Here is a 21573-nt window from a genome sequence, read left to right as displayed (position 1 = left end):
ATATATATATCCATCCAAAATGAATTTACATTGATCTTAAAGCTTTAACGCATTTGTTTGCCTGGGCTACTCACCTATGACCTTGTGATCCCTCAAAAGAAATTTAAATATCTCACAGAAAATATAGACAGTGACTTCAGTGTTTTCCCCTAACATCCAGGATAATTTGTGGCTTTGTTGAGTGTTATGTTTGGAAGATGGAAAGTGATCACAAAAGTGTGTTTGCAGGATTGAAAGCAATCACAAAAGTGTATTATTCTCAGCAAGGGAGAGGAAGTTATAAACTGCTATGGGAAAATCACCATTGCTAATATCCATTTCTTTTCCATACTTGTCATTGCTCACTTTCTCCTTCTGTCATTGGCTCTGATGCAGGCTTCACAGCATCCAGGTTTCTGCAATTTAACATTTCAGCAAGGGGTGACCGTCTAGAATTAGTAGTTTAGTAGTATAGCTGCAATTCTTTCTAAATTTTAAAGGCTCCTGCAGATTCTAAGCTAAGTATGAATTTACATCATCCATGAGTTTAGTGTTTAATTGCACCCTCTTCTCTGTTACAGTGAAGCAGTAATTACTTGATAAAGTATTCGTTAATCCATATCAAGTTAATTGAGGAGAATTATACCAGACTTTTGAGAAGACAATGTTTGATAACATTATGACAGAAAAATTTGGGATATAATGTAAAATATTTTTGTTTCATTCTTTAAAGAACATTTATGGATTTTTATTTCATCAAAGATAGAGTATATAATGAAAATGTGAATAAAACGAATAATTTCTAGCATTAGAATTGGAATGTGTGTTGTAGGTGGGATCAAATGTCAGATTCAGACAAATGTGACTAGCTTTGAAAGGATTGGAAAGACCAACATTTATTGCAAAATTAGAGGTTTTTTTTTTGTTAAAAAAAATCTACACTTAAGTCTAATGTCTGTCACTTTTGCCAGACCTTTTTGAGGAGACCTCTGGGCTGTTCAAAACAGAGTGATCATCCCATGATTGTATATTGAAGAATACTGTTTAACACAATTATGTGAGAGAATTTTGTTCCTATTGTATTTTATCACATCTTGATAAGAATAACTTTGCCAGAATCTATTTTTATTTTATCTACAGTGACCACTTTATCTGCTTTATATAAAGTAATCAAGTGTGTGTGTGTGTGTGTGTGTGTGTGTGTGTGTGTGTCTTTGAGAACTATTAGGGATGTCTTTCTAAGTATTTTTGTGAACTTAGGAGTCATATATAGTCATGTTACCAACCCAGTGCTATGAGAAAGTGTTCACATAATGAAGAAAGGAAACTAATGAGACCAAAGATAATTTTAACTCCTAATAGAACATGATTTTTCCTTTGATCTTGGAGTACCAATTTTATTTCAGCCTATTACTTTCTCTTATGTTAACACCCCAATTATGTGAACTATTAAGTTTTTGAGGCAGAGTATTGGAAAATAAAATGAATTTAAAGGTCAGGGATAACAATTGCTAACTTTTTACTGATTTTTTTACTCTTATTTTTATAGAAGAAGCTACTATGGAGGAAACTGGGCCAGTTTTAGCTTTTCAGGGCTGTTATCCTGGATAAAGGAATATCAGGTAAAGTTGTTATCTGATGTCTTAATTTGCTAGGCTATATTTTGTGTCATATAATATCCGTACTTTGAAGAAAATCCTAATCTTCATATTAATATAGGATTGATATCTTATTTTTATGCACTCACTTGACAAATACATGTACAATCACTTTTTTATCTGTTTTTCTGATCCCTTCATATCACTAATATAACTTTTTAAAGATGTATAAGTTGGCTGAAGAGTTATTATATTAACACTATTTCCTAGTTACTCTGTATGTCTATAAATATACAGAAAGTTTTTTCTTAACCCAATTATCTTTCACACAAAGCATCCCAGTTCTTACAAAGTTTCGCATATTAGTAGTAGTCTTTAAGTTAGTATATTTTAAACAACAACAATAAAACCTACAAAAAATCTTCACAATTATTAGGGAAATAGGCATTCATTTGAAATGATCTCTGTCAGTATTAGCTTTCGCATATTCCTTTAAGTCATATGAGAGAATCAATAAAAGAGAAAAAATAATATAAAAGCAATAAATTTTTCCAAGGATAGGATCTCACTACTACAGCTGTTTGGATATCATTATTTAATATTTAAGCTTTTAGAGATTACTTGTGTCATAATATGTAGAGTTGGTTATGTTATTGAGTTTACCAATTTTTATAAGACAGACTTTAAAAACATTTCTAATTTTATATAAATGGGCACACATGGCTTGAAATTCTTACTAGAAACATCTTACATGGAATTAGAAAGTGCTTGCTTTAGGGCTGGGGATTTAGCTCAGTGGTTCTACTACCTGCCTCGCAAGTGTAAGGTCCTGAGTTCGATCCCAGGCACCAAAACAAAAAGAAAGTGCTCTCTTTAAAAAATTTCAACTGTTTAAAAAGTAGAGTGATGTATTCTAGAAAACTCTGTTCAGTTTGCTAAGAATAAGGTGGCTAAAGTATATGCCAGTCATCATACTAAGCATTGTAGTTGTATTGCTTGATTTAATGGTATACATGACAGATATTCAAGATCCAGCAAAGTTACAGTCTGAATGTCATTTTATGAAATGAGTATAGAGAAATAAACAATATTTGTAAAGTAATACTTTACATAATGATTCAGATTATATGCAAACCAAGAGTGATATAAGTAGAGATGTAGCTGTTTTACTTATGTGCCTAACGCACTCATAATATAAGTTGATCAGAAACTGCTTTAGACCTTACTTTTGTTACAATGCATGAAAGGCGCCTTATATTTATACATATTTATTACTTTGTGAGAAAAGTTACTAGATTCTCAGAGCAGCAACCACTAGAGCAACAAATACCCCAGTTAACTAAATGAAAAACTTGTGTTGAGTAATAGTGTTTTTAAAAGTCACTTTTGGTAATAGGTTAGATTTATTTAAATACAAACATATTTACTTTAATTTTACATTCATTTTAATGCTTGCTTTACTCCAGGATCTTGATTCTTTTACTATATCCTTTTCTCCTTTACTTTACCTCTTTTATCTACTACTGTTCTTTTTCAGGTTGAAAATCTCATGTCTACACATTTGAAATTGTAATCTACCTTCCCTTCTACTTATGTCAGAATATTTAATAATATCTAATATTACACTTTATATTAAGAGTTATATGCCACTACTTTTCTTCAGATTAAGTTATGAAATTTAACACAACACAGCCTCTTAAATATATTAACGTACTTTATGAAATTTTAGATTTAGAAATTTTCAGATATGAACTTATTTAACACAAATAATAATATATTTATATTTCATTCCTAGTCGATTGAATAAAATGTCACATTTTCAAAAAACTCTTTTTCTGGCCAGGTGTAATCGCAGCGGTCTGGGAGGCTAAGGCAGGAGGACTGAAGTTTGAGTCTAGCTCAAGCAATTTTTTTTTTTTGGTCCTGGGAAATCGAACTCGGGTCCTTGCGCTTGTGAAGCAGTCCACCGAACCGCTGAGCTAAATCCCCAGCCCTCGAGCAATTTAATGACTTAGCAGGACCCTGTTTCAAAATGAAAAGGGTTGGAGATGTAGTTCAGCATGAAGGCCTTGAGTTCAATTCCCATTCCACACAAAAAAATGTTTTCTCTGAAGAATATGTGCATCAAATAGTTTAAAATTTGAAACAAGTGCCGGGGATGTAGCTCAGTGGTTCCGCCACTTGCTTTGCAAGTACAAGGTCCTGAGTTCAATCCCTGGTTCCAAAAAACAAACAAACACAAACAGACAAACAAACAAAAAACAAATAAATAAATATATAAAATAAAATTTTAAACAGAGTAAAAATTGATCCTGGAATTTGGACAAGGCATATCTTGACATTTAAAAATCCTTTGTATACACATACTGCTATATCATGTAATTTTCTCCATAAAATGTAGTTAGGAATTATTGAAAATCTTAAGGGACCACTTTCAGCCCCTAGTAGTTTGCATGCTTTATAATACATTGTTGTTTTTATTGTCTTTGTGAAATACAGGATATTCAGAACTGCTCATTATAGAGTCCTTATTTATGCTGAAGACTTTTCAAAAATACTGATATACTTTAAAAATATGACATGCGTAGTGACTACCCTTCAAAGATGTAAAAGTAAATTGAATGAAAGAAATTTTTATCCTGCTGTTTTTACAACTAGATGTAACAAAATAAAACTGTTCTATTAACAATAATTGAAAACACGTATGTTTGTTTCTCAGTAAGTAGAAAGTTAGTTGTTGTGGTTCTTAAGCATTATCAAAACAGCCATGTCCAAATGACTGTATCAAAATATTACATATTTTGGTAGAAATCTATAACAAGGCTAGTATTTGATAGCATAGATTTTTCATATTGCTTTTTTTTCCTCTTTTTGAAGTCGGCACACTGTTTGAATTGCTTAAGTGACTCTGAAGCGATGTTCCTTTTTGAGATTTAATGTGTTTAAAGGAATATCATGGGTTTAGACAAATTTTATTAGAAAATCAAGGGTTCTAATTGCTCAATTTAATTAATTAAAACTTCTTGTCTGTATTTTGCTTAGGAAAACGACATTGTAATTGAAAGTTCCACGTGGCAAGAGCAGATCCTTGAAAATGAAGAGGCCATTGCTCTTAATAAGAAGAACAAAACAATTCAAAATGTGGAAGTAGTTTGTTATGCCAGGTATGAAAAGTATATATTTAGGATAAACTAAATGAGTGATTTTTTTTCATGTCTACTCAGAAGCCAAGAGTAAGAATTTGATGGTTAAGTCAAATTGATATAATGGTGTTTGCTGTTTTTAAATGTGTAAATTTCCATTTCTTCTAATTTGATTATAATGACATTTTCAATTAATGCCTAATAATTTACCAAACTTTTAAATACATTGTCTCATTTGATCTTCACAGAAATCTCGTGTTAGAGTAGGGCATGTAGTATTAGTTACAATTTTTTTACAAAATCCTTGATAGAGTCCAGAGCTTATGCAGCTTGCCAAAAGTTGTGTGAATTGGTGGAGACCAATATTATGCCTCATTGTTCTTTATTCCTACTTCAGTGTTCTTCCACGTTTACCATCCTTCTTGAATAATATTCAATGTAGCAAAATTGAAGATTATAACTTTCAATTTAAAGAGTAAATTCAATGGTTGTGATACAAGGCATGCTCAAAAAAACGATGAGTATTTAAATTAAAAAGTATTTAGTGAAAGACACATTTTCATTAATCTCCCTCAAAATACCTCCCTTCACCTCCAACAAACTTATCTCATTGTTATTGGCCCTTTCTAAAGCAGTTCTGGAAGTCCTTTCTCATAAATGTCTTTAATTGCACTGTCCTTGCTGCCTTGATACTCTGAATCAATTCAAAATGTTTACCTTTCATGGTCATTTTGACTTTGGGGAAAAGCCAGATGTCATGTGGTGCCAGATCTGGTGAATATTGTGGATTAGGACATACTGTAATATTGCGTGTCACTTTACAGCAGCACTCACTGAATTTTTTTTTCACACTTACAAAACAGCAAGAGACGTCCCTGCTTTGGGCTTTGTTTTATCATTAGTGAAACATGAAGGGTTTGGGCTCAGTGGTGGAGAATCCATGGCACATGTGCTGCCACGGCCTGTAAGTATCATTGAGAGCCCTGCAAGGTTCCCCATCACTGGATTATGTGATTGCAAAAATCTTTCTGAGCTCTAATGTGCTATTTTAGGTGCTAGATATTAAACTAACAAAAGGGACGATTGCACCAGTAAGGTGAGAGCAGACTTTGGGCTATTTAGTATGGTGGTAAATGACTTTGTACACCAGGAGAACCCTCAACACATTACCTTTTTTGAACGATCAAAAGTATCAGTACAAGTTCCTCACTCTTTGTTGTGTGCTGTTCATATCTGTGTTACATTTGTGAACATAGGATTTGTGTCTGTGTGTCTAAACAATTTTATCACACATACAAATTTATGTACCTATTATCACAGTTGTTACAAAACAGGATACTTCCATTATTACAAGGATGCTTCTTGTATTTTTGTAACAATACCTCTTCTCTTTACTTCTATTTGTTTCCTCACCACCAGTCTAATTCCTGGCAACCACTAATCGGTTTTCTACTCTAGCCTCTTCTCTTTTTGAGAATAATATACAGAAGGAACTATATGGTATGTAACCTTTATTGGCTTTTTAAAATCAGCATTATTCTCTGGAGGTTTATAGAGGTTGTTCTGTACATCAAAGACATTTCATTTTCTTCCTGCTGAGTAGTATTCTGTGATAAATATGTAAGTTGTTAAATTATTTACCCATTAAAAAACATCTGGGCTTTTTTCCAGTTTTTGGCTGTTAAAAATAAATCTGTGAAATGTTTTGTGTCCAAGTTTTAACAGTACTCAAAGATAAATCTTCCTATGGGATAAGAGCTTTTTTTTTGGGGGGGGTATAAATATTCAACTATAAAATTACTGGATCATATGGTAATTGCATGTTTAGATTTTGTTTTTGGTTTTTGTTTGTATGTTTGTTTTCAGTGCCAAGCTCTATTTTAGAAGAACTGTATTATTTTAAATTCCTACTGGAAATACATAAATAATCCAATTTCTCCACCTCTTCATATGAACTTGATGTCACTTCTTTTTCTAGGGTACTGGGCATCAAACTCAGGACCTTTCACTTGCGAGGCAGATGGTGGAACCACTGAGCTAAATACCCAGCCTTGATGTCACTTCTTTCTATTTTAGCTATTCTGATAGGTGTGTGATAATACCTATTTATGATCCTAATATGCATTTCCTTAATGACTGATTTTGAATACCTTTTCATGTGCTTATTTACCATCTATATCCCATCTATATTTCATTTTAATGAAATATCTATTAATATCTTATGTTTTTAGTTGGAATTTTTTTACTACTGTTTTCAGACTTATTTATTCTAGTTGTATGTCCTTTGCCAGATACATGGTTTGAGAATATTGTTTCTAGCCAATGGCATCTTTTTATTCTCTCTAAAGAAAATATTTTACAGAACAAATGTTTTTCCTTCTAATGAAGTCTAGTTTATCATTTTTTTCTTTTATGGATTATGCTTTTGTTGTCAACTATGAGAACTCTTTTTCCTAGGTATAGATCCAGAAGAGTAATTCTTATTTTTAAAAGTTGTTTTATAGTTTTATATTGTATATTTAAGTCCATGGTCCACTTTGAGTTCATTTTTGTAGAAAGTGTGAGGTTTGAGTCTGTGATTTTTGCCCCCCCCAGACCATCATTGCTTCAGCAACATTTGTTGAAAAGGCTCTTCTGTACTGAGGTGGGTGTATTTCTGGGTTCTTTATATAATTCCATTGACCTTTATGTTTTTTTCCTCCATTAATATTATAATGTCTTCATCACTATAGCTTTGTCATAGGCCCAGATATCTGGTAGAATGATTCCACCCAATTTATTTTTTTTGTCAGGATTGTTTTACCTATTCTAGAGTTTATGCCTTTCCCTATAAATGCTTTAATAAGCCTATGTTTAAAAACATTGGTGGAAATTTGAAAGTAATTGTCTTATGCAGATATAGATCATTTTAGGGGAGAATTGACACCGTTATTATTTTGAGTCTTCCAGTTGATCAACAGGTTATGCATTTCTATTTATAGAGATTGTCTTTGATTCAACAAAACAGTGATTTTTAGCATAGCGATGCTGTGCATCTTTTGTTAATCGTATAGTTGAGTATTTAATTTTCTTTTGAGCATTTGTAAATGTTATTTTTAATTTTTGTTTTCACATGATCATTGTTATTTTCTAGAAGTGCAGTTGATTTTCATGTGTTGATCTTTTATGTATCCTGAAATCATGCTATGCTCTCCTATTGTACATATATTTTTGTTGTTTCATAACCATTTCCTGCCTAGGTAATCCTTCTTCAGAGGAACGGTTTTATGTCTTTCTATAAGCTTCTTTTGTTTTGTTTTGTTTTGTTTTGTTTTTAAGAAACTCTTTTCTTTTCAGAGTCAAGTGCAGAGTGCCCCCTTCCTTTTGCTGTATTGTGATGTGTTTCTTCAATTTCTGTGCTCCAGTTTTCCTATCAAATCTTTCCTGGTTCCCAGAGATCTTCCTCCCTTCTTTTCTTTCTCGAGTTGTTATTTCTAGTAACTGTACTCCAGATATTCAAGAGGCTGATTTATTGCTGCTTACTGCTCTGCCATCTTCCTGGAATTCTTCAGTTTGTCTTCTTTCCTTTTCTTTGACCATTTGTCACTTTCTCTTTTCTGTAATCTGCCTAAAGTTTAGAGTATTATATTAAACAGGAGTGTTGAGAGTCATAACCTTGAGTTGTTCCTGATTTTAGAAAAAATGCTTTCTGTTTTTTCCTGTAGTATGATGTTGGCTGTGGACTTGTCATATATGGCATTTATCGTTTTGATAAGATCTTTCTATCCTTATTTTTGTCATAAAATGATACTGGGTTTCATTAAGGCTTTTTCTATGTTCAAGTCTTAAAAATCTAGAGGCCTATGCAGATTGTTTTATCACAGTTTTCTTTTTGTGAGTGTTGCTTAAAATAAGAGTGCTAATTAGTAGTTTGAAGGTATAACTATTTTTATTATACAGTGACCTTTTACTGCATGATTCATTTATGGAAGTGGAATGACAATATACTAGCACTTAGTATTATCTTCATAGCATTTGCTGTATCCTATTGTTTTGCATATTTTATTACATTTAGTTTCATTTATTCTGTGCAATAGCCATGTGTATCTATTGTAGGTATATCTCTGAAGAATAAACTCAAGCTCTGGAAGAGCCAGATATGTTTTAGACAAGATTTGAACATACATTTATTTTAAGACAAAAGCGTGTGCTGTTTCCACAGCATCATGTTATTGGGTTTCTTTTTTTTTTTCATTAAGTTTATTGGTGCACTTAAGGTATACAATACAGTTACATTGATCATTGGGATCTTGTACCTTTACATGATATATCTTTGCTCTTATTTTTTCCCCATTCCCCTGCCCTCCCTTCACCCCTTCCACCCTTCCCTATTTACAAAGAATTTGTTCTTCTCAGTTTTTCTTTTCCCTTCTTTCCTTTTCCTACCTCTTCCACTTCTATGCCTTTAGACATTTTCCTATTTCACATTATCAGTTATACATTTTGATCCTTATTTACACTGTTAGTTTTTCACACCCAAGAAACTATTTGGTTTTTACACATGTGCTCCTATTTATTTCACTTGAGTATCAGTGTGCATCCATTTAGCTATAAGCATCTCTCAATTAATTCCCCAGTTGATTGTTTTCAACAGTTGTATTTAAGGAAAATTATCTAGAAAATACACTTAGTGTATTATAAATGGCCTTTGGAATTCTAATTAACAGTATAAATGACATTAGATTTAATTTAATTTGTGTAATTCATTTTTTTTGTACCGGGGATTGAACTCAGGTCCTTGCGCTTGCAAGGCAGGCCACCGAACTGCTGAGCTAAATCCCCAGCCCCTATTTTCTCCTTTATATGTTAAAGTCATTATAATATTTTAGAACTAAAAAGTTCTTCTGAAGGCCTATAGTCCACTAATTATAATTACAAATGTGTTTTTATGGATTTTAAATATATTTAGCCTAATAAAATTGAACTATGTTTATTCTGAAGCTTTCTGTAAAGGTTAAGTACCTGTTTTCTTTTTAACCACAAAATAAAGTTTTAAATTAAGAATAAGGTAGCCATTTTGATGAATAGAATTCTGCTTACTGAGGAATTATGTAATGTTTTAGGAGTTGCTCATGTCTTAAGTAGATATTAACTTCAAGCTTGGCAGAACTCCAAAAGTACTATTGTTTATAATGGAAAATGATTGCAATATCATGTTTTTATTGCTTATGTTTTCCATAGTGTTAGGAATTTCACCAATAATGATGTTAAAAACAGCAAAACTTAATTTTTTGTGAATATTGACGAAATTCTTTAAAAATTTATTTTGTGCCAGTGGTGGCACACATCTGTAATCCCAGCACTTGTGAGGCAGGAGATCACCGTGAGTTCAAGGCCAACCTGGGCTACATAGTGAGTTCAAGGTCTGCCTGAAGTACAAAGCGAGACTCTGCACAAAAAAAGAGAAGAAAAGAATTTCTTTCCTTATATTTACACATTTAATTAAATATGTTGACTTATGTCTTCTATATTGTCTAACAGTGGTTAATGCATTGTATTTGTTCTATAAAACCCTTTCACTTAATGTAACAGAGAGCCATTGAATAGTAGATCAGTTGCTTTGCTAAATTTCTGTGGTATTGTCATCATGGTCTGTAGTAAGAGACATTGTTATGTTCTGTGTTATCTGCAAAGTGTAATTAATAATCCTATCATTTCTTAGTTTAATTTTTAATTGTGGATCTTTTGCTGAAAGTTGTCACCTATCTTTTCAATTTTGTTGGTTTTCAAAATGTTAAAAGTTAATACAGAGCATGAACAATTCTGTAGAAATTATATAAATTACATTTCATATTATTAGTATTGTTAATGGTAGTAGTGCTGTTGTGTGTTTATGTGGCCAAAGAGTTTCCATCATGTGAATGTAGAAAAACTAAGTACACACATTTTAAATAACCTGTTGAACAGTGGCAAGTTTTATTATAGCTTAAATGTGATTTAATATTTTATATTTAATTAACATTTTAGAGTTTATAAAATACTTTTTACATAAGTTAGCATTTTTGTCTTCTGGTTATCATGAATGGTAAGGCAGATGGATTCGTTTTATGGTTTGGGGATCTGAGGGATTAAGTGACTTGCCTAATTGCCTAAGTGATTCATGCAGGACTAGAACTTGATTTTTTTCCCACTGTGATTTCCTGAATCTGAAAAATATTGCTATGATGTTAATGGTAGTAGTTCTTATATTATATTTCATGAAGTTTATTCAATTGTTTCAAAATACATGACATGTTATTTCTTAACATTTGAATTTCATTCATCTCATCTTTTGCTGTATTTATTAATTTTAATAAGAAACTTCATTTTTTCAGTGCACCCATACTTTTGAATTTATACACCATTGTTTTATCATGGCCTAATTGCTTTCTGTGCTTTCTACAAATAATTTTGTTTAAGATTTTAAAACATCCTTGAGGGCTGTGAATTTAGCTCAGTGGCACTGCACCTGCCTCACAAGCGCAAGGTCCTGAGTTCATTCCTTGTACCCCACCAAAAAAAATGCCTTTGCATACACAGAGCACATATCCACCAAGCATTTTTTCACAGTGTGGTGTATTGCCATAGACTTTATCAGGTGAAGATCCTTAACTCACACAATTTAAGTCCAAAAATGTTCCAAAATCCAAAACCTTTGAGCATCAACCTGACACTCAACAAGTTTTGAGAATTTGGAAAATTTTCAAACTTGAGATTTTCAGATTGAGGATGCTTAACGTGTATTGTATAGCAAAAGACTATTGTTAAACAAATGCAAGGTAAATTGTTTATATTATGGGTTCATAGTCATAGAATAACGAATGTGGCTGGTTAAGGAATAATTCTTGAGTTTGAAATTTAAGCTTTTTATTAGACTAGATTGCTAACATATGTGGTCATATTAGGGAATGGGGTATTGTTAGTACTATGGGAAGTGGAAAGAGTAAAACCATGATATGGTACAAAATGTGGAGATTTGTGTTGATAAATGTGGTTTTAGTGGTGCTGTGTTGAAAAGTTGGTAGAGAAGAGAGCAAAGATTTAGGGAAGTTGGGAATTTGGTTAATGATAGTAAAAGGAAGGTTTTTCAGAAGTGGGATTTATATTTGATAGAAGGAAATGCTACTGTTAGTTCTTGAGCAATTAGATTAGTTTACTTATTAGAACCTATCAAATATATGGCACTGGAACTGGTATTGAGCAATAAGGAAACTAAATGAAAATAGTGGCTGTGGAGGAGAAGTTCTTGGTGCAGGCATACTGAATGGGAAGCTGGTGTATCAGTCAGAACAATGATGGACTAAGAATGTTTACTCTATTAGTAACTTTGGAAATGGGGCTTTAGTAGATTGATGGACCTTAATAGTAAAGCCATATATGGAAGGAAAGAATACAGAAAGTTCCGTTAGATATGATATGATAAGCTGACTTGAAAATATTCATGTTTTTCCCCACTTAGTTAAAGGTATTTCTCTTATATTACCAAGTCAAACATTCCTCAATAGTAATCATCATTCGTAAACCATTGTTGAGCATTTTAGTTCCCATTCATTGTACCATGTTCTTTCAACAAAATACATCATTTAATTTTCAAAATCTGGTATTAGTTGGCATTATCATGATATAGATGCTTAATTTTGATCTCAGAGAGAATAAATATTCTAAGTTCACAGAGGTAACTTGTCATAGGGTCAATGTTTGAACACAGATCTGTTAATTCTGGAGGCTATGCGATGTTGATTTGCTTCTCAAAAGCATTTCCCATGTCTTCTCCAAATCCTCAAGAATGCACATGTGTCATGACCTCCTTAATCCTGAAATATTTTTTTATTTTTGAAATATGTTTCATATTGTATTGAAACCTTAAGAGATCCATGTTTAATGTCTGAGTCATATATGGAAAATTATGCACTAAACTTTACAAGATAAAAGAAAGTTACAAAAATTGGCATGAAAAGTTAAAGCAGTATAACAGGTTTAACATGTAGAATTGTCAAAAACATAATATGATTATTTAATTTCTTATTAGTCAGAATTTTCAGGAAGATATTGAAGAAACTGGTGCACTACAGAAAAACCACGCTTCTGTGACAACTGCAAACTCCACAGAAACTGCAGATCCTAACCACCTACCTACAGTAGATGAGTCATTAAGCACTTTGAGCTGTAAGATGTCTGCAGAACAAACCCCAAGCAGTGAAGCAGATATTACCCTAGAAGTAAACAATGCTGAAGAAACAGGGGAGAAAGGAAGCCATAGTGATGATAAAATTTCAGAACAGAAAACAAGTGAAAATGTGTCTACAGCAGAGGACACTACAAAGCAACTGAAGAAAAATAGGATTACTTATTCTCAGATTATTAAAGAAGGCAGGAGATTTAATATTGATTTGGTATCAAAGGTAAGTACCAATTTCAACCAATTTAATGTAGAAGAACATTAACTTCTAATTGATTGAAAATAGTATCCTGCTCTATAAATCCTAGATCCTGAGTTCAAGCCCAGGAGTTTGAGGACAGTTGAAATATGTATTTTGAAGGAAAAGGGAAAAGATGGTGCTGTTTCAATTGGAAGAATTAGTGTAAAAAATTAAATTATTTGTGTAAGAATAATGAATGGTATTTGTATGAATAAAGAGTTGAATTAAGGAGTTAAGACAAGGAGACTTTGAAGGAAATTTTTTTTTATCTTTTCCCACACTTAGATGGTTAGGAATAACCAATGGTTTAAACCACTGGTTTAAAAAAGAAAGTGTCCAGAAAGAGTTGATTTGGCAGTTGTACTTTATCGTGCATATATTCATGGGTTGATCCATATAAAGAAAAAGTAACAATAATAATTTACTGTGCTCATTTTACCAAATATGTAGAGAGTATTTAACTCAGCCCAGGGATTTAGCTCAGCAGCACAGCACCTGCCTGGCAGGTGCAAGGTTCTGTGTTCCATCCCTGGTACCAAATAGAAAAAAAAGAACATGTAGGGCCAGGTATGTAGCTCAGTGTGCCACTGCCTGCCTCAAAAGTGCAAGGTCCTGAGTTCAATCCCTGGTCCAAAAAAAAAAAAAAAAAGAATATGTAACCTTAGTAATATAGGATATTTATTGTCACTTCTTTAAATGTTAATCATTTAATACTGATTTATTCAGTTTCTGCTGAATGGAGAATAGTATATTCCCTTTTATGAGTTAATCAGTTATTCCTTGGAAATTTTGTCTGTTCTAATAGTTGAAGTTTTTACATAAAAGTTCAGGATGATTGCCATATATCTATTTTAAGCCTACTTTCCTAAAGTCACCTGATATTTCCTTACTAGTTGATGTTTTAACATAATTCCATCTCAAAGTCTTCATGGTATAATTAACAAATTTAGTAGGCTTTATGCTGTATAAAACACATGTATATAGCCTTTTGTATGTGTGTGTTACTGGGGATTGAACCCAAGGCTTTTTTACTGAACTATATCCCCAGCTACTTTTACTGTATTTCGTTTATTTATTTATTTTTTATTTATTTATTTATTTTTTGAAACATGGTTTCCCTATGTTGCCACAGCAGGGCCTTTGGTTCTCCTGCCTTAGCCTCCCAGAATGCTTGTATTTCAGGCATATACCACTATGCCTAGCATTTTAAGTGACAGCTCAGAGTCAGCTATTTAACTAAAATCTATGTAGTGTTGTACTGTTAAGACTAAAAAAAAATTAAAAGATCAAATTCTTATAATAAAAACTCATTTTTATTTATTTATTTTTTTTTTTAAAAACTCATTTTTAAGTCCGTCCATATCTTATAAATACTATGGAGGCACCATGCAAATTAAAGCAAATATTGTTAGTGGTTATAGATAATTTCCTTTTTTTAATCAAACTGAAGTGTTCCTTAGCTGGTTATCACTGTGAAATTGGTGTGGTAGATCAAAAAGAGGGCAGTGAAAATGACTCTTATGTTTAAATATACACTTGTTAGTTCTGAACTTCAGTAATTTTTAAATTATTATGGCTATTGAGAGATACTTAAATCTCAAATGTTTGTTTTTGAACAAATAATACTTTCTTAAATACCTGTTTATTTTACAATTAAGACTTGGCAATACATTGTTACAAAAATAATCTATCAGTTGTGTAGTGTTTTAGGAATAAAATGAAGTAATATGTCATATTTACTTAGGGTAAAGAAATGGGCAATTTTGTTCTGCACAATGCTGAAGTAAAATAAGAATTTGGAGAGTGTCACTTAAGTGACACTGAAAATCTTTACAGTCTTTTTAGATGTTCAGACTACCTATTTAGATTTGATTTTTGAGATTCCCTCTTTCTATAGTAAAACAAGTTTAATTTTTCCCACTTATTCCCTGTGTAAGATTTCTACTTTAACATTTATCAAGTTATACACATTATATAAAAGTATGTTGATTTTAGAAAGTAGACAAGTCTATTGCATTTAATAATATGGTAAAATTTAAAACAAGCTAGATAATGCTGTTTTAATTATTGTTTTTGTCCTGATAATTGTGGGAAATGTTGAGAGATTAATCAATTTCCCATATACATGCTGACACTAATAATCCTCATTTCTTAAGAGAGACATACCTTGGGCCAGGGATTCAGCTCAGTGGCACTGCACCTGCCTACTAAGCACAAGGTCCTGAGTTCAATTTCAGGTACAAAAAAAAAGAAGGAAGGAACGGATGGACGAATGGACAGACCTCACATAAACCTAGACATCTAGGATTACTGAAAAATCTTATGATTAGATAAAGTGGAAAAGCACCTCTTATCTTCATTTTTGGTGTAGTGGGTTGGTCTATTGGTTGATTTAGCCACCTGGCTTTATATCAGTCTGTAGTCCCTCATTCAAAACTCTTAGCTCCTGGTATGTTGTTATTGAAGTTTTTTTAAAATAATTGTTTTAGATAGTAATACACTGCATGTGCTGATATGAAGAGTTAGTCTGTAACTTAACAGATCTCAGTAGAAACTCTGAACACATTAACATTGCTTCAATGCAATGAATATTAATATTTATTGGGACAAAGATAGAAGGCCCTGAAATCAGTTTGGATCACGTTTTCTAGCCAAAATAGTTAGGAAAAAAGATGTGTATATTGTAGAGGATTTTGGATTTTAAATTTGAGATAGTGAATTGTGAACTTGCAATAATTTGTGTTATATATAATAATAATACTTATAGATACAGTGCTTTTCATAAGTAATTTTAAAATCTAAGAAGTATGGATATTTAATAGTGTTCATCAGTTTTTCATATTTTGCCTTTCATCCTCTAAAATGTTTTCTTTTTACAGCTACTGTATTCTCGGGGTTTGCTAATTGATCTTCTAATCAAATCTAATGTTAGTCGATATGCAGAGTTTAAAAATATTACCAGGATTCTTGCATTTCGAGAAGGAAGAGTGGAACAGGTACTGTGCTGATCACATATTATAATTGGGCATGAGTCTAAGTTTTTATGGTTCATTTGGAAAGGATAAACAAATAAGATTGTTATTTTTTAGTATGGCAGTTAATTGCAATCTTGCATGGTGGTTTACAAATGTAAATGGTAAGATTTGCTTAATTAAAATTTCTAATAACAGTATTTTTATGAGTTACAGTAATATCTCAGTTCATGAATATTTCTATTCACAAACAATTCAAGTTGCAAACAGAAGTGTTGGACAGAATTTTACTTCCATTGAAAAAGTTTGCATTAGGTGAAGAACATGAGATTGGCCATCTTCGCTGCATTGACACTGATGCAGCCATTCTCAGAATGGTGGAATGAATTAAATTTGTGAATGGAGAAACCACTGTATTTGATCTCACTGCTAGATTGAACTGCCACTCATTCTCTATTAAGGGAAATATGCTGTTGGCCTTTTAATTGTATAAAGAACAGCTTGGGAGAATTAAGAATGCTCAATAAGCCCTGATGTTAACAGAGATGATATTAAAACTGATGCAATTTAACATGAAACAGCTAGACTAAAAAGGAAGTAATATCCCCATTAAACATAAAGAGTAAAATGTAATTTGAAATACATGTATTATTAGGAAGCAGTTTTTAAACTAGAAATCATCTTTTTTAGGTTCCTTGTTCCAGAGCAGATGTCTTTAATAATAAACAACTCACTGTGATAGAAAAACGAATGCTAATGAAATTTCTTACATTTTGTATGGAATATGAGAAACACCCTGATGAATATAAAGGTATTTTTGATCTTTAAATTGTATTCTCTAATTATTTCAACTTTTATATAATTGCTGTGCTTTACTAGTCACCTGTTATTGTTTTCAAAATGCATCATAAGGTTTTTTTGTAGTGAAATTATTATTCCGTACCAGTAATTGTATAATCACATCATTTTTGTTCCTGATTTTAAAGAATAGTTTATAGGGGTTCCTTATGTTTTGATGTGTGATTATGATTATGTGGTAGTGTGACTAATTCCAGTAGTCACAGAAAAAATAGTTTAATTGTTTTTTGGCCCATTTATCATTGTAAGTTTTATTAAGGAGTATACATTTAGTAAAAGTAAAATGTTCTATCATTTTCATCAGTAGAATTCCAATTTTTCATATTTAATGTTTTCAAATGCAATTATTGGTTTTAGTTTGAAGTTTATTAAAGAGATTATTGAAATCATTGCCAGCCCACTGAATTATTTAATGATTTTCTTTTTTTTTAATTTGTAAAACACCATGCAATGATTCATGATTTAAAGCTTAAAATTTTACCATCAGTCCAATTAGATTCCTGAACTTACTACATTTTTTCTTCTTAGTATCATCAGTCACTCTTCAAAATGTAATAATAATTATACCACCTATGATTTTTATGCAGTCCTTTAAACAGACTTGATTAAATTTGTGTAGGATGGTTTGAAAGTTTTGTTCTGATTTTAATTGCTAAATTTTCATGTTTCTTTTCATAGCGTATGAGAAAATAACATTTTCTGAATTTTTAAAAACTCAAAAGCTTACACCCAACCTCCAATATTTTGTGTTGCATTCTATTGCAATGACATCAGAAACAACCAGCAGTACCATAGATGGTCTCAAAGCTACCAAAAACTTTCTTCATTGTCTTGGACGATATGGAAATACTCCTTTTTTGTTTCCTTTGTATGGTCAAGGAGAACTCCCGCAGTGTTTCTGCAGGTAGGTTTCACATTGCTTTTCTGATCTCTTCTAAAAATTATACTTGAATAACATTAAAATTACAACAAAAATTAAAAATTTAGTCAGGATGTAGTATTTGTAAACATATACTTTGTTCTACTTTTAAAAAATCTGTTAATTTCTTACCCATTCATCTAAGTGATGTATTCAGTTTGAGCTGCTTTTGAGCTTTATAAAAGCATCCTGAATGCCAGGGATTTAGCTCAGTGGTGCTGCTGCCTGGCTCACAAGCGCAAGGTCCCCAGTTTGCTCCCTGGTACAAAAAAAAAAAATGATGAATTCTTTTTTTCGTCTATGTTATGTTTCAAAGCATCATTCTTATGTATAATTGTGCTTATTGATAGTGTTTCATTGAGAATATATCACAATCCTTTCCCCTTTTTCTGTCAGTGAACATAGGATGTTTCTAGATTTTTGCTATTACCATCTTTGCTGATGTTTCAGCATATATATGTTCAAGAGTTTCTCTAGGATATATATTTAGGAATGGAATTCTTTAATCATGGAATATATAAATGTTTAACATTTTATACCATAGTGCCCAGATGTTTCTCCAGACATTTGTACCTATTACATCCTACTAATAGTGTATAAGAAGTTTCATAGCTCTAGGTATTTGCTGCTATTTTAAAATGTTTGTCAGCCTAACTCATACAAAATTGTGTTTTTTTTTCTTGTATTGCCCTGACTATGATTTTGAGCCTCTTCTTATATGTTGACCATTCGTGGTTTAGAACAGTCGTTAGTGAACCTATGCTGTAAGTGTTGCAGTCAGCTGTTGGTGTCATTGAAAGCTCTAAAAGGTTTGACATTACTGGTCCATTTTTTATTTGGTTTTTGTCTTTCCTAAGTGATTAGCAGCAGTTTTAAAATATATTCTAAATAGTTATCCTTTGTAGTTTTATGTATCAAATATGTATTTTGTCTTAATGTATTTATGGTACATGGAGGAAACTTAAATTGATCTAGTCAAACAGAGCAGGCTCTGCTTTTATCCTCAGTTTTTTTGGTGAGGTAAGATGTATAGTCATTAAAAAACTGGACTCTGGAGACAAGCTTCCAGGATTGAAGGCTTCTTCATTTGTTAGCCATGTAGCCTTGGGTGAGTTATAAAATCTGATATGTTTTACTGGAATCAAATTTGTTTTTCTCTAGTTTATAACTTTGTATGATGGTTTATTCATTTCTGCTCTTTATTATCTCCTTTGTTTTTATTTTTAGGAGAATTATTCAGCTTACCTCTCCTTTCACTGTCCTTTTCTGTACTTGGGTGGAAACTTAAGAGTTTAGTGCAGTTGACCATAGAACATCACTGAGGTTATAGTTGCTACGTCCTTCCACCCCCATGAAGTTCAAAAATTCTGTGTATGACTTTAGGTTTCTCCTATACATTCTAGTACCCTGTGGAAGGCCTGAAACCTTATTAATGTGAACAGCTTGGTCACACATATTTTATAAGTTGTGTTATATACAGGAAAAATATGTAAGAAATTTGATATTGCTTCAATATATGATTTACTAGAAAGATGAACTGCTGAAGTGAACAACAGTGGTATGGGTGCCCAGTCTGGGCCCCAGCCAAAGGCCCACCTGAAAAGCAGCTGTGCAGGCACAGAGTCCACAGCCAGAGGACCATCAAGATACCATCAGTAAGTGCATGCCACCACACCAAGAAGCCCACTCAGACACCAGCAACTCGGGTGCACAGCCCCCAGCCAAAGGCCCTCTCTGACAACAGCTATGCAGGTGGGCAGGTCCCAGCCAGAGGTACACCCAGATACCATCCTAAGTATATGCAGGGGGCCCAGCCAGCAGTCTGTCTGGAAAACAGAGTACTCCAGGGATCCAGAAGGCTACCATTGTTAAACCAGGAATCAGTGAACTGGTGAGCAGCAGAGAGAAGTCCTCTCTCACACTTGCTGAGAATTAAAACTGAATGAGTGAGCAGAGTCACCTCAATAAAGGCACAGCAGGCTTCATCTGTTGAAATGAGAAGACACATAAAAAAGACTAAGAATCACACTTCCAGATCGTCTAAGGCAACCCCAAGGGGAAATGAGATGGAACAATCTGATACTCAACCACCTGGACTCCCTGAACTGGCAATGAAAGAAGATTTGGAAGAAAAATGAAATCAGAAATCATTTTTCAGATAAAAACAAACTATGTCCATAGTGAAACACATGATTAATAACTCTAGAGCAGACACAAATAAAAAAGAGCAGACACAGGAAGCAAGTAGAATTCATAAAACAGATATCCAGGACATTAAAAACACCATTGAAAGTTTACACAGAAGAGTGAGTCAATGTGAAGACAGAATATCAGATATGGAAGACAGGCGTGCAATTAGTGACCAGGAAAAGAAAAATTTCTAAAAAATAAAAAGGGACCACGAGAAATCAATCTAGCAACTCCTAGATGATGCAAAGAAGAATAACATAAGACTGATTGGTGTCAATGAAGAAACAGGAGAGAATTCAAATGATATTAAAGAAAAAAACTGTTCACAGAAGTAATAGCACAAAACTCCCAAGCAGGGGAAAAGAATTTGACTTAAACATAAGTGAGGCATATAGGATTCCAACTAACAGTGATCAAAAAAAAAAAAAATCTATGCTTAGGCATATAATAGTGAAGAGTCCATAACACCAAGAGAAGAGCAAAATTGTACAAGTAGTTAGAGAAAAGACATTACACACAAAGGAAGCCCATCAGAATAACAGGAGACTTCTCAACATAAACCCTCAAGTAAAAAAGAGCCTGCAGTAAAGTATTTTAAGCCCTAAAAGAAAACCTCCAAATCAGATTGATGTATCCTGTAAAACTATCTTTCACAATTGATGGAGAAATAAGATACTTTCATGAAAAAGAACACCTGAAGAACTTCATAACTACTAAACCAACACTCCAAAAATTTTTTAAACAATATCCTAGGAAAAAACAATGAGAATCACAACCCCAGGAAGCCCAAAAGAATGAATCAATCAGCCAAGACAAGAAATTAAATGCAAAGGGAGAGAATCGAACAAGAGGAAAGGTCATGACACTTATAACTCAATAGATATCAGTTATACTCATGAATGTTGATGGGCTCAAGTCACCAATCAAAAGAAATAGACTTTCACAATGGGTCAAGAAGATGTAACAATATGCTGCATACAAGAAACATATTTAATTCAAAAAGAAACTCACAGACTGAGAGATAAAGGGTGTAAAACTATACTCCATTTGACAGGAACCCTTAAAAAAGCAGGAGTAGCTATCCTATTTGCAGATAAAATGGATTTCAAATGAAAACTAAGAGAGACAAAGAAGGACATTACATTCTTGTAAAGGGTCTTCCAAGAGAAAGAGATGGCAACCATAAATCATAGATATGCACCTAATACTAGGGCACACAACTACATAAAACAAACTACATAAAGCAAATGTTAAAAAATCAAATAAGCACTAATATGATAGTAGTGGGGGATCTCAATACCCCACTGTCATAAATAAATTGAGACAAAAATAGAAACAACAGCCAGACATGTTGGCACATGCCTGTAACCCTAGCACTCAGGAGGCTGAGTCAGGAAGATCGCTGTGAGTTTGAGACCAGACTGGGCTACATAATGAGTTCCAGGTCAGTCTCAACTACATAGTGAGACACTGTCT

At 32.7% G+C, this 21573-nt stretch overlaps 1 protein-coding gene across 4 annotated transcripts in view; it reads left to right on the top strand.

Moving 5' to 3' along the window:
• The window catches only part of Chm (CHM Rab escort protein), a 218887-nt gene that overhangs the window by 63983 nt on the left and 133331 nt on the right, over window positions 1-21573 (top strand). For all 4 annotated transcript variants that reach the window (XM_010612875.3, XM_010612874.3, XM_010612876.3 and 1 more), the window contains exons 3-8: window positions 1529-1601; window positions 4620-4741; window positions 12768-13140; window positions 16038-16154; window positions 16821-16941; window positions 17667-17892. In XM_010612875.3, coding sequence (XP_010611177.1) covers window positions 1529-1601; window positions 4620-4741; window positions 12768-13140; window positions 16038-16154; window positions 16821-16941; window positions 17667-17892 — 1032 coding nt within the window. The remainder of the gene's footprint in view (window positions 1-1528; window positions 1602-4619; window positions 4742-12767; window positions 13141-16037; window positions 16155-16820; window positions 16942-17666; window positions 17893-21573) is intronic.

Source organism: Fukomys damarensis, unplaced genomic scaffold (genome assembly GCF_012274545.1).
Source record: "Fukomys damarensis isolate Sample0158 unplaced genomic scaffold, DMR_v1.0_HiC HiC_scaffold_39, whole genome shotgun sequence".
Classification (NCBI taxonomy): domain Eukaryota; kingdom Metazoa; phylum Chordata; class Mammalia; order Rodentia; family Bathyergidae; genus Fukomys; species Fukomys damarensis.
This window is presented reverse-complemented; position numbering and strand designations above follow the sequence as displayed.